Genomic DNA, 14,366 nt, shown 5'->3' with positions numbered 1-14,366 from the left:
ACTAACTTAGATTTGGAAAAAATGGAAAAAGGATAAGGGCGAAGAGAGGATCTAATCCTAATACTAAGAATGTAGGAGCAATGATTGATCTTTGACAAAACTCTAACTAGATCTTGTTTTGACATCAATGGAACATCTACACAAGACTAGTGCGATCTTCTAAGGGAGCTTTATGATGTTCGAATCATCACCGCAAGCATAGATACCATCCAAGTTGATGCATATCAATGAAGAGGCGACAAATTGAAATTGAGCTTAAGCTGAACGATTCCAGTCGACTACACAAGGCAAGTTTGCAATCAACAAACTGCTAGTAGTATGGATGTACGAATTCCACCATCAATCAATCACATTCCCTCCATTCATTTAATCATCTACCATCTAAGATTGAAGACTCAACAAGAAACCATGCAAATTGCAAGAAAAACGACATATTTCACCATTACTTCAATGAAAATGGAGTTTGTTTACAATCAATGGCAACAATTTCTTGCCTTATCCTCCTATTCTACTCTCTAACTACTTTCAACTATTTACAACTCTCTCTAATTCTCTCTAATTCTCATTCTCTTTTACAAATGAAATGTTTGGGCTTATATAGTGCCCACAATACAATCTGATGGCTTAGATCAATTCAAGATCAATGGCCAAGATTCAACAATGAAAAACCCTAATTAGGGTTTGTTACAACCATTACATAACATTTAATGTTTGACCAATGATAAAATTGTATTGCTTGGACACATGTCCCTTCTAGAAAAATCGACCAATGGATAGCCAGGGTAGGTACATCGGAGTTTGTGCCACCTTCCATGAGTTAAGTACATTGAATCTGGACATGCTGAGATGGACTTCACTGATTGGAGAAATGATGACTAGGATGCCACCTCATTTGACACTTGTAACTTGGTAGATATTCAACTTGATGTTGTTGAGAAGCTTGCTTTAATTAATTCATCTGGAACTATTTTGCTTCTTCAACGAGCCCTTGTTCTAACTCCTTGTATCCTTGATGTGCAGGATGATGATGTACCTCGCCTTGGAACGCTAGATTGAAAGAGGTCGCCCTTGTCCTGGCTTGATCGTCCTGGCGAAGACCGTCCTGGCGAAGATCGTCCTTGATTCGGCTTGATTTTCCTTGATGAGATCTCCATTTGATGCCTACACAACATTTCAAAATTAGTACCATGATTTTGCAATACATAACATAAATTAGAGAGCAAATTTTAGGAAACTTAATGATAAGTCCTTTATTAATCATTTCCTAAAAAACGACTGAGCTAAGGCAAAACAAAATTCCAAAATTCAAAATTAAGGCAATGACGATGAACAATTCAAAATCAAGACAATAAAACCAATATCGCCATACCTCAGGAGAGAGCTAACTCTAGAATGCAAATGAGAAAAAATTTGCCTAGGCAAAATTGACGTATAGATAGTCTTCAACGTGATCTTTCTTCAAAATATCAATTTCGCCACCTTTTGAGTTGTCCTTGACGTGATCTTCAATGCCTTTGACAATTCGCACCAATAGAAACTTCAAGATTCGCACCACCTTGCTTGGAATGAAATTCGCTCCTTTGAATACAACTTCGCACTTCTCAAATCGCATGTGAATGAAGAATGATAATGTGAAAATGAAGATTCTCACCCTCCCTTTATAGCGCTCACCTCATACTTACCTTAAGGCCGACTTGGTAATAATAAAGCAATTATAAATGATTTTTAATAAATAACAAAGGCCGACCTTCATAAAATAAACTCAAGCGCTCCATTTTTATTGCAAACAATAATTAATTAATTAAATTTCCTTGTTTATTAATTAATAAATTCGATTTTTATTTTTTTTTACAAGGCAAAAATAATTAATTAATGTTTTGCGCAAATTTTAAATGCCACTTAATTGAATTTTCAAAGATTATCGATTTTTAGCATTTAAAATAAATTCAAAAATGTTTGTTTGAATGCCAAATTGTGAAGGTGAAAGATACGTACCTCATCGCCCTGGTCCCTTGGAGAGGGACAGGAGCGATCCATCAATTTTGTCCTGATTCTCGCAATTTTGACGTTCAAAGTTCTCATCTCCACGTTGATTTTGCGATGTTTGTTGGGTCCTTCAAGCTTGAATGTCTTTCTTGTGCGAACAAGTGCGTCTCATGACCATTATCGCCCTGGTCCCTTGGAGAGGGACAGGAGCGAACTTCATGATTTTGAGCTTGTCATTGCCTCGTTCAACTTGTCATCGCTATCATCGTGCAAAATAAAGTTCCTTGATCCTTCGTGATCACTTGATGCTTGATAAACTTTCAAATTTTATGCCTTTATGCAAATTTCGCTCTGGTCCTTCAGTGAGGGACAGGAGCGAATTTGACCCTCTAGGCAAAAACTTCATCATTTCGTTGTTTTTGATCAAGTCTGGATGCTCTATCATGCTCATTTCGTCCTTCACCATGCCTTTGATGTCTCGATTCGTCCAAACAAGGTCAGGAATGGCTCAACTAAGAATTTTCGCTCTGGTCCCTTGGTGAGGGACACGAGCGATTCGCCTTGGTCCCTTGGAGAGGGACACGAGCGAAATTTGACTTTTCGCACTCTTTATCAGGACAATTTTTCTTCTTTCTTATACTTTAAGTTATATTCCATATATACTTTCAGGATGTTTGAGAGTGGTTTCAGACCTCCAGGAGTTATATTGCAAAATCTAGTTTTTGGAGGTTTTTTCAGTTTCCAGACTTAGTCAAATTTCAGGATCAGGGCATTCCAGACTTAGCCAAATTTCAGGATCAGGACTTCACTCAAGCCGGACCTGCTACCCTGTTGATCTCCCCGACAGCACTTCAAGTTATATTCATTTGATAAAATATACCTCTTTGGACCTTTTCACATCGTCAAGACGTTAAAATCCTGCAAGGACAAAGCAAAATTGGATTTGTAGCTCCGGTCCTTCACTGAGGGACAGGAGCGATTTTTCCCCTGGAGGCATTTCTGTGCTCATGAAAATCTTCAATTTATATTCAATGGAAAGATCTCGCCTTTCTCCATCACTTCCAATTCGTAATTCATCTTGACCCTGCAGGAATAGTAAAATATTTGAAAACGAGCTCCCGTCCTTCACTGAGGGACAGGAGCGATTTTGCTCCTACAGGCCAAAATAACATGATTTTAGACATTTTAACACTTCACAAGGCGAAAACAAATCATTTGAGATGCCTAGGATCAAAAATCAAAAATGTCAAAATTTGGTCAAAAATATTCAATTGGACAAAAATTCACATTTCATCTTCAACACTTAGACAAATTTAAGCTCTGCATTCAAAATTCCAATTGAAAATAGACCATTCTGGCGAATTCATTTCATTCAAAATTTGCATTCTAGAAAAGGAAATTCAAAAAGCTCCCAAAACTGACTGGATTTTGGTCCGAAAAGACGGTAATTAAAACCCTAAGGCTTGACCCTAAATCCAAACAACTAACAAACTAACCAAACCCTAAAAAAGCAAAGCGAAAACGAACAAAACGAGCAAAAGAAACATGGGTCCCCATTTGCAATGGGGCGATGTGTGAAAACGTCACAACAAGACTATGCTCAAATGTTTGATAAGATTCTCATGGATGACATGATTGATTAGGAGTGACCCCTTTTGGGCTGCATTTTGGTTGGTGTTTTCCTATTTTTCTCTCTTTGATGGGTTTGATGCTGCTCAGTCTTGTACTGGTTCTTCTAATTTAATAAATTTTTACCCCTTTGTTCAAAAAAAAAAATTCCCTCCAAATGCTCAAGCATTATATTATAATTCATAGACTCTTAGAAAGCAATGATTCGACTATCTAGCAATGCAAAGGTGCCATGTATTGCTCAAGATATATCCTATTTGCCTGCAGGTCCAACTAGTCATGATAGAGGAAGTTCATTATCAATAACCTTCATTTTTTCACTCATCTACAATCTTTGAAGAAAGGAAGAGGATATGTCATCTACCAATTTGAAGAAGATAAATTTAATTTAGGATTTTCACTTGGGATGAAAAGAAAAATGAGGTAGATGAGGCAACGAAAGATAGAATTAAGACTTTCCAATAAATACAAAACAAATTGCATTCACATCTCTTACAAAACAACCTTACTATTTTTAATCTAATATATTAGTAGCTCTATGTATTAAAATAACTATAATATTAATTTGAACCACTTGGAAACTTCCCATCAATGCTAAAGTTGGGATGTAATAGAATACATGAGCATACTTAATAATTTTTTTGCAAATTACTCGGGGGAAAGTATTGTCATATTGAACCTGAATCCCAAACCTATGCCTGGCCCCAAACCAAATCAGCAACTTAGTTTATTCTTCATTTTTATTTTATTTTAAATAGGTTGTTGAGACCCAATTCACCTCCAACACAATTGTCTTGAGACAACTTGTGAAGATACAAGGAGGACTTTCTAGCATGTTTATCAACCAACTTTAGTCTATATGGAGGTAATCCAAGAGTAAAAGGGTAGTCAATGTTAAGCAAATGATCTTAGATAACAATTTATGGGATTGTGTAGAGTATCCCCTTAGTTTCATTGAATCTATTTTGAGTATGATCCATCTTATTTTATTTGAGAAATGAGAAAGAACAAGATCTTGAAGAAAATCTCTTCAAACAAATGCAAACAATTATTTGAGTGTTGGAACAAAATGACAAGCCCACTACATTTTTTGATTTTCCATTGATTCCAAAATATTATAACTCCAAGATCCTTTCTTTGTCTAGGAAGGTGCCTCCATAGAAAGATTGGAAATCAACAAAAGGTACAAACCAATATTTGCCAGACTCATCCCTTATCTTGATGTGGAAGATACTGTTATGATTGAATTTGCTGATTTTGTATCCTCCACTTGTCAAAATATTTGTGCTCTTCATGGCAAGTATAAGAAGGATGCTCACTCTTGGTGGTACCGCCATAGCCAAACATTCTCATACATAAGGCCTCTTGCTATCAAAACTTTACAAGTAAGATTGCTAATTGAAATTCTCTATATTTGAGTTTATTTTCATTTTTCAAGTTTGATTTATAATTTTATAGCTCTAAGTCTCTAACTTTGCCTCAATAGATTGCCACTTTATTTTCATTTGAACAAAATTTAAGTATCGATTAGAACCAAAAAAGGCAAAGGTGCTAGTTTATTTGCATCTAACATGTGTCCTCTTTCACAAAAGCAAACTAACTACAAGGAAGAGGCAATGAAGTAATGGGATGTAGAGCCAAGCAAATTGACTCGGATGTTGTCACTACCCCAAAATTCTCGGAGGAGCCAAATAGTTAGCATAATTTTAATGCCAATGACAATGGGACTCCCTATGGTTATTCTAATGTTCCTCAATCATCTAATGCAAATAATGATAATAAACTCTTTATGAAGAGCAATATAACTATGTTACTAGGTTCTTCTAGAAAGGTCCATGTACCAAGAGAATGCATATCGGGTCCCAGTTCTTGGATGAGGCATCCCAGGATTCACCCAAGGTCTGCCCTAAGCTAAAAACTAGGAAAAATTGGCTGGACCCATGAGTTGCTGACCCTAAAACCAACTAAAAACCATAGTTACAAGAATCACCAAGACTCACCTAGACTCTACAAGTCCCAAAGCAAGCAAGTCAAAATGTGGCTCAGGGATTTGTGACCCGGGTACTCGACAAGTCTAGTCAAGTTCACCAAGTCTACTAGACTCAACTAACTTGCCTAGTCTTGATAGGTCAACAAGGCCCGGTTAATGAAAATCATACAAAAAAGCATAGAATTTTAAAAATGCTTAAATGTAAAAGTATGAAAATCAAGCATTTTTTGAAGAGTTTGGAGGACATTTGAAGGATGGTTAAAAGTGATAAAATTATGCAAAATAGCATACACCGTGACAGTTTGTGTGGTCTCAAAACCTTTAATTTGGGTTTCGTGGCAAGGTTTCCACCTATCGACCCCACCCTATATTGCAACAAGGAGCACGCCAAGGGTGTTGCCTCTAGACCTTGTGAGAGGCACTACCCATCGACCCTACTGGGGGTGTTGCCCCTACCCATCGACCCTACTGAGGGTGTTGCCCCCAAACCCCAAGGGAGGCTTTACCAAAAAATAAATGAAAATCTTTTTGAGTCATTTTGGATGGAAGAGGAACATTTTTTAATTTGTAGGACTTTTTTCCAAGGTTTTAGGGTACGTGACCAAGGCATCCTTGGTATGCGTATCGATGTACCTAGTACGAATACGGGTACAACACGGCCCAAATGTGATCTAGGGGCCTACTCGCCTATACCCAAAATTAGGGCAATTTTAAAGCCGCACCAAATACATCTAGATTCAACATTTTTTTTAAAATTGTTTCCAAGTATGAAAAATCTAGCACTAGACAAGTTCCTTTTGTCCCCAAGCAATTATCATTTTAACTAGATCTTCTTAATGCGAGGATTCCCTTGAAGATTTGTAATCTTAAGATAAGTTTTCTATCATCAATTGTATTGTGTAAGAGCTGTTTTGTTGTTCCTATGGATATCTCTTCAAGACAAAGCAAGGGAATATAACACACATTTATGACCTTAAATGCAATGTCCTCATATTTCAGATCAATCCAAAAATATAAATCTTATTATGATATGAATATGTCTATAGTAATCATAAACGCTCATAGAGTAGACAAGCACATCAAGTATGAACCAAACACGGAGCATACACATGGTTATATGCAAACATGGAGCATACACATGTCAATTATTACTAGATCCTTCTTATTGAGTAGAATATTCCTTGATTCAACTTTACCCTGTAGGATGGCAGGATCAAAGCTCTGATACCAATTGTAATGTCCCCTACTTGGAAGCTGTCATGTTATCAACAATTGTCATACATCATTGAATGCATAACCAAATGTTATTATGCTTATTACTACTATTCCTTCATATTATGGTCTAATCTGGTTACCACCTGATGGAGGAAGGGGTAATTATGGTGCTAGGGTGCTGAGAAACCAAACTACAAGAGGCTTCCTCAAGGTTTCCGGATGCAAGCCCTTACCCCATCTTGGGACTACTCCCTCAAGGTTTCCGGATCACTGATCCTTACCCCATCTTGGGAGCACCTGATTGGTGTGGAATTAGACCGCTTTTCCTTTTGCACAAATCATTCCCATCCTCCATAGGCATTAGCAGAAGTACGCGTGATCAGATCACTAATATATGGGTTCTTCTGATTGATTACATAAGAAATCATATGAATTATGATATTTTAACTGCAGACAAATGCTCTTAACGAACGATCAATATATATTCCTTGATCCCCTTTCCATGATGTCCTTGGATTACTGAGATGGCCTCCTTATATCCCCTTCTTCTTGGATGGTCACGTTCTTTCATTGGCTGGCTGCTGTGGAGAGACGCCTCCCTCTATCTGACCGTTGCCCATTCATGTTTCACTTTGACCAATTGTTTCTCTTAACCTCTACTAATTAACAGTTTACAAATAAAAGTGTGGCACCTCTTTGATTACATGCTCTTCACCTCTAACTAATCATTAAGGTGGCTGCACCACTTCAAGGATTAATAACAACATTAATTAAAGTACACTCAACTCTTACCATTTCCTTAATTTATTTGATATTATGCTAGGATTGCTGCATCTGATGTAGATTTTGAAAGGATCACTGGCCTGCATCTCCTTTCATGAGAAAATCAGGAAGTCTCATAAATGAGACGATTTTCTGATTAATGGTATCCTACTGTAAGGCCATTTCATGCGCTGGGGTCACTGTCAGATCAGGGGCATGACACAATTACATATAATGTCTCTTCTATTGCCCTTAGTGGGACAGAGGCCCCCATATGGTTCAAGTACTGAGTTCAATTGTTTTTTTCTAATGCACTCAGCCATAACCAATGAAAGACAAATATTTGCCTAAGGAAGACTATCAGTTTCATATGTTATAATGTTTTTTTTTAACCTTCTACAACATTGTATGACTATACGTAAAAATGTATGTAGTTAGAAAAATACAGGAAGATATATATCCATTCATAGCCAAGAGCAAATCCTCGTTAACTATATTGCTTCTGGATTATAAGACATCTGATTTTTAGCAATTTCGAGTGCAATTCACTGGATCTCCCAGGATCCAGAACATACAGCAGAAAAAGAAAGTTAACATACGGATCCCAGCATTTTGAAGCAATAACTCTAAATAAGCATACCATCTTATTCATAGAATTGTTTTAAATGCAGGCATGATATAAAATAAAAATCTGAATAGATTCAGCCATTCTATGCAATCATAACATGAACAGCAGTATTTCAATAAGAGATTTAATCAATAGAAAAGCATCTGACAGTGGACACTAAAAGAGAAGTTAACTGATTCGTCAATAAGCCATCCCTTCATATTTCATGCCATCCCATGATAAATTGGTACTCTACACATGTTTAACAAGTGCTTGCTATGAACCACGGAAAAGGCATGAGAAATGAAAAACCAGTGCACCACCATGAAGTTATTAGAATCTCATCTGTGCGATACTTAACTTCCAATCAAGCAATACTGTGATGAAAATGGAAAACACTAATGTTTGTAGACCAACCCACCGTACTTGGGATTGCCTGGGGAAAGAAGAAATCATTGATATGCCTAATCCACAACAAATACAGAAAATCAAAATGTAATAGAGATATTAATGGTAAGGTAATATGAAAATATAGTCTGGATGCACAATGGAATCCTCAGTGCCAAGCTTGTCCCGTACCTACTCACATCAAGAAGATGTTATATAGTCGTATATATCATCTCCTAGGCTTCCTTATATAAATGTATATCTGATGCTTTCACAATAGCCCCTTGAACAAATATTTCCATTAAAAGTAAGAGCAACTTTTGTGTATGGAGTTTACTCTCTAGCTGTCAAACATTATATAAATTGAGAAAATAAATATCTCTTGTCATTCAAAACCCATTACATCATCAGTAACATCAATTTGCATGTTTAGTCTAAGACCTTAAATCCAATTATTCTATCTGTCTCCTAAATTTAATAGCTTGACAATGGAACCTGAAGTACAGTATGATTTAACAGTGGAAATATTTTACAGAGAGAAGCATCTTTGCTTGATCACTTAGTACACTCATCATTGCAAAAAAAGGGTGATGAAGATTAAGTGAAGCGTAGAACTCTTTGTTGATTTTGATTGCAAAGATTTGCATATGGACAGCAATGTATAATCTTAAAGGTGTGTCCTGTATCCAACAATCTAAGTAGAAATAGAAAACTGTCACAAATATTTTGAATGGTCCAAACAACTTAACTAACTGTTAACCATATAACTGAACAAAGCCAGGCACACATCAGTTATTTGCCAAAGCTTTGCTTCTACCCATGGAACCAGAAATCCCGTCAAATAATTCATTAATATAGATCTCCAAATCTTCTGGAGTGTACTTTATATACTTCTCTGAATGTTTGCCATTTTCCAAGAACTGTCGGAATCTACCTAAAAAAGAGCGATAAGCTGGAATTACCATCTCAGCAATGGAAATACGTAACTCAGTTTGAAGTTGATCATCTGCAACAGTCCAAGAAGACTGTACTTTATGAATTTGTTCAAACAAGTCGTTGAAATTTTTGAACCTTTCTTTCAGCACTGCCTTGGAAACACTGCTAGTGCTAGATAAATTTCCGCTGACATATATCCCCTCGTCTTTTAAACAAGAAAGGACTTTACCCCAGGCAGTCCTTTGGTAATTTTTGTGATATTGTCGAACTTTGGTTGCATGCTTCCGCACCCAGTCATCACCAACTAAACAACCGATTTCTGAATCCTTGACTTTTTGCACAATGTATCGGCCATTGTTCATCAAAAACAAGTAACTAAGAGAAGGATCCTTGTACAATTTAGACTTTGCATCTAGATTGTCATCTAGAAGTTCAATAATCCAAATGATTTGGATGGACCACGGTGACAACTCATCCCCACTGTTCTTGCAATCATCAGGGGAAAGACTGGAAGAACGATCAGGCATTCTAGGATCTTCAACCCTGCCATCTCCCATAATCTGCTCAAGAGTCTCTTTATAATCACATGTAAACCTCATGTAATTCATTACATAACGTGTAAGAGGATGCAAGGCACCTCCAGGTACAGGAATTTTTGCCGAATCTCGTTGGATTGCATTCTCAAATTCCACAAACATTCCCCATGCCGCTTCTGATAATTGTAACCAAACTGCAGATGCTTCTGATCTTATCTCAGAACAAGCTTCACCAGAAAATACAGCAATTATTTCAGAAAGAAGGTCACGCAAAGTTTCATACATGTCCAACAATTTAAAAAGTTTTTCGGGAGACCTGCGACTGACTGCAACAGCTTCTGCAAAGTTCAGAAGCTCAAGAAGCGTTCCTCTGGAAAGCTCTATAAAGCAAGCATCCGAAACAGAAGGTAGACCGGCAAAGACTCTCTCACAGAGTTTAGACTCACTCCTAAAAAAAACATGTATGGCTACTTTCATAACCTGTATCCATCTTGAGATATTGACCTCAAGATTTTCCCATTGCATCTTGTCTACTTGTCCTATAATGTGCTTTTCAAAACCCAGTCTAGCAATACTTTCCTCAAGAAATGCCCTTCTAATGCTGCCATAAACTTGGCAGCACTCTGCCACGTACCCTGCATCCACCATATGCTTAGCAATATCATTAAGATCAAGAACAACCTCCAAAGGCAGCATATCAATAGTGAAATTCAAATCAGCTACTGGCTGAGCAATGGGTACATCATCTTCATCTCCTTCATCCTCAGCAGATGTGTGAGAAGCATTATCATCATTGATTGAGGTACTCAAACAAGGCTGAGAAATGGGATCAAAAAGCCAATCAGGATCAACTGACTCGCTATACTTTTCTAAAATCACCCTAAACTCTTCCTCCAAACGAGCCATGGCCTGCTGAAGGATGTTCTGCGCCCGATCCAATGAAACAAAATCTTTCTCATCATCTGGGACCATACTTAATGATTTGATTATCCTCTGCACACGATCTACTGCCTCAAGATACAAAAAGGATTCTCCTCCTTCACCTCCCCAAATCATCATTTGCCCTCTGTCAGATTTGGAGGTGGGTGTGTCCCATCTCATTATCCTCTCCTCCAACAAATTCAATACCTCTTGCAGGCCTTCGGAGGTGCAAGACTGTGCATTTCTCCTTGAGAAATTCTCACCCATGTTTGAGAAACGATGATCAAACTTGGAGAAAATATGAATCATGTCTTCAGTCATGCTATCTGTAGTGCAGAGTGTCTTGACAATGTGATGAGCGGTGGCAATCACTTTCTCTTCCCCATCATCAGAAGCCATTTTTTGTACACACTATACCCAATACTTGATTTTTCTCTTCACTAATGTTTATAGTTAACTATAAACTACAACCACTATGCTAGTTTCCCTTCCACTCAAATTTACACACTGCATACCCCATTCTGATTTCCCTTCTGCTAATGCTTACACAAAGAATAACCTATTGCTGGTTTCCCTTCTGCTAATGTTTATAGACCATATACACAATTCTGGTTACCCTTCTGCTAATGCTGACACACTACATGCCTCATTTCGGTTACCCTTCCACTAACGCTCACACAATATAGCCCACACAGGGTGCGGCAGTTTCAACGACCCTATAGACTTAAATAATCAATACATTAAAGCAACACACCCAGCTATTGGAGAAGCCATTTTTAGTAATATTTTCCACCAAGAGTAGTAACACAGCAGTTTTCATTACAAGGGCTTTCTACAATCATACATATCCAGAATTGAGCTAGATTTCAGCAATCATGGGTATTCATCACAATGGGTCTAATCTAAGCAGAGTTAAAGAGAAAACGCCATGAAAAGAAGACAAATCCTACTTGAACTTCAACCCACACCAGAGAATCTATAAATAGACAAAATACCAAACAATGTGTACCTTTGAACATTGACATTATCTCAACGTGTTGAATCTCTCTACATTATCTGTATGCTCACCTGTAAATCGTTCCCCCCTTTCAAAGCTGTCAGACCAAATCTAAGGCCGAAGTTTCCTTGCAACCGCATCAACAACTGAACATTGAGAACAAAATAATTAAAAAATTGAGGTGACAGGGCAAGAAATGTGAAGTAACGGAAACCAAACATTGAAAGAGAAAAGGAGGAATATGACGGCGTTTATATAATCAGTACTTCAACCTCTATTTCTAGAAAGAGTAAAAAATTCGAAAATTGACTGAATGTATCTTTCAAGGCGTCTGATGTGAAAGATGGGAGAAAAACGTAGATGGTGGCTTGTTAAACTACTACCATAGTTGAATATTTGGAGGCGGTGGCATCGTATAATAATTGGATTATCGGTGAGGAGATATATACATTACATATATGAAATAGTGCAAGCCTATAATAATTGGATTCTTGATGAGGTCTATATTTATATATATGTATGAAATAGTGCAAGCCTATAATAATTGGATTCTTGGTGAGGATATATATATATATATATATCATTGTTATCTTAAATTTTAAGTTAAATGTACATGTGTGGTTTGGTGGTAAGTCAATGTAGTTTGAGTATCTAGAAAGTTTTAAGAGGACAGCCTTGTCTTGGTTGTAACATACTTAACTTTGATTAAAATAATGATAATAATTTAATATTTTTTAATAATTTTATTTTAATATTCTACATGTTTAATTGTTAATATATTGTTTTTTAATTAAGAAAAGATTAATGTTGATGATGTAAGGTGTGTAAATTGTTATGGTTTTAATGTGTAGTGGTAATGTTTATTAATTTTATTTATGGTTATTTATAATGATTTAATAATTTATATTGGTGCTTCATATTCATTTTAATTTTAATATTAAAGGTTTGTAGTATAATTGGTTGGGTATAATTGGTGAGAATGATATTATGTTCTTTTATTATATCATCTACTAAGGTTCGAATTGTGAAAGGTACAATTAGGCCAATTTCAACCATTTTGTGACTTTAAAGATGGGATCTCCTTGCTTGTGTCTCCTTAACCAAAAGATTATTTAGATGTATGCTTACTCGTCATGTTGTAACATATTCATATGATTTAAAATACTTATTGATGTCAAAAGTATTTTAATATAATAATATTTAGAAATATTAATCTTGGGGCCTATTAGAATTGATGTATCTTAATTTCTTAACATTAATTTAGAATATAAACATTATCATATATTACTTTTATCCTTTATTATGAATTAAGATTAATATAAGAGAGATGTTTATTTTACAATATCTATATGAATATCATTTTTAATACTTTTCTAAACTGCTACATACACATGTATGGAAACATAAATAGATAGTCAATAAATAAGAAAACACATAAATATTATTTATTTTAACTTTTATCTAGGGACTATTTTATTTTAGACTTTATTTCTTTATTTTTTATTAAAGAGTTATTTAATTTTTCAATAATAATATAATAAATCATAAAAATTATGTACAAGTTTTGTTTTGGTTTTTAATAAGGATAGAAGTAAGATTTTCAAAGGGCTCCATAAACTTCGACAAGTTACAAGGATAGTACAATAAATACATTAATAAAAAAAAGATTAAAAAGTAGATCTTAAAATCCACTTGGACTAAATAGAAACAAAGATACAATCAACAAAAACACAATCAAAGTTCAATCGTTATTCAACAAAATGATAGACCAAGAGCTCCCAAGCTTACCAGATAGTAGAACACTGAGGCTTTCCATTACCTCTGAGGCTTTTTAGATCTTGAATTTTGAGTGTCAAGGACTCGTCCTCAACCTCTTCAACTTTGCTACCTTGCTTTTATGTCAGCCTATGGTCCACATACTTGCACCATATTGTGCATATGCTCTTTCTTTTTCTTGTTTTGTTCAAATCCTCTATAGTGCTAACAATATGCTAATGGCTTTTTTTCTTCCCTACTTGCCCCAAGACACCCTTTATCTCCTAAAACTCTTATTCAGGCCTCCCCACCCTAATCTTTAAATTAGAAACAACCTCCTTAAAGTCAACATTATCCTTAAGAAGACCTCTTTACTTTAAAGACTCATTTTTCTCCTTAATCGTCTTGAGTTGCAAGTAATTGAACCTTTCACAATGCCCAATCAAGTGTTTAGATTTTTCTCCAAGGTTTATACCCTCCCTAGAATTTCACTTTTTGAAGCCCTTAAAATTGGAGTTTTTGGTGAGGGCATAAAGAAAAAATTAATTTGAAAGGTCTAAATATCAACTTAGACAATTGAATCCTTCTTAACAATTTTTTTAAGGGAAATCCTTTGCTAGACTTGGTTTCATTCTTAGAGCCAAC

The 14,366-nt window shown here is 36.0% G+C and overlaps 1 protein-coding gene and 1 long non-coding RNA gene across 3 annotated transcripts in view; both read right to left on the bottom strand.

Annotated features, from left to right (window-relative positions):
• The window catches only part of LOC131045474 (uncharacterized), a 53,622-nt gene extending 41,390 nt beyond the window's left edge, over positions 1–12,232 (bottom strand). The window contains exon 1 of one of the 2 annotated variants that reach the window (XR_009105814.2): positions 12,038–12,232. This is a non-coding gene — a long non-coding RNA (uncharacterized LOC131045474). Of the gene's footprint in view, positions 1–11,978 lie in introns of both variants that reach the window. The other variant, XR_009105815.2, reaches the window with a different exon arrangement.
• LOC131045473 (exocyst complex component EXO70B1) lies at positions 8,931–11,983 on the bottom strand. Its single transcript, XM_057979060.2, has one exon. It carries the CDS (start codon positions 11,366–11,368, stop codon positions 9,365–9,367), a length of 2,004 nt encoding a protein of 667 aa, XP_057835043.2. The 5' UTR covers positions 11,369–11,983; the 3' UTR covers positions 8,931–9,364.
• Positions 12,233–14,366: the final 2,134 nt, after the last annotated feature.

This window comes from Cryptomeria japonica, chromosome 7 (assembly GCF_030272615.1).
Source record: "Cryptomeria japonica chromosome 7, Sugi_1.0, whole genome shotgun sequence".
NCBI lineage: Eukaryota > Viridiplantae > Streptophyta > Pinopsida > Cupressales > Cupressaceae > Cryptomeria > Cryptomeria japonica.
Note: the sequence above shows the minus strand (reverse complement) of the source record. Positions and strands in the feature narration are given on the sequence as shown.

Excerpts from the sequence above, each read along its gene's own strand:
- LOC131045473 (XM_057979060.2), bottom strand. The coding sequence starts at position 11,368 with ATGGCTTCTGATGATGGGGAAGAGAAAGTGATTGCCACCGCTCATCAC.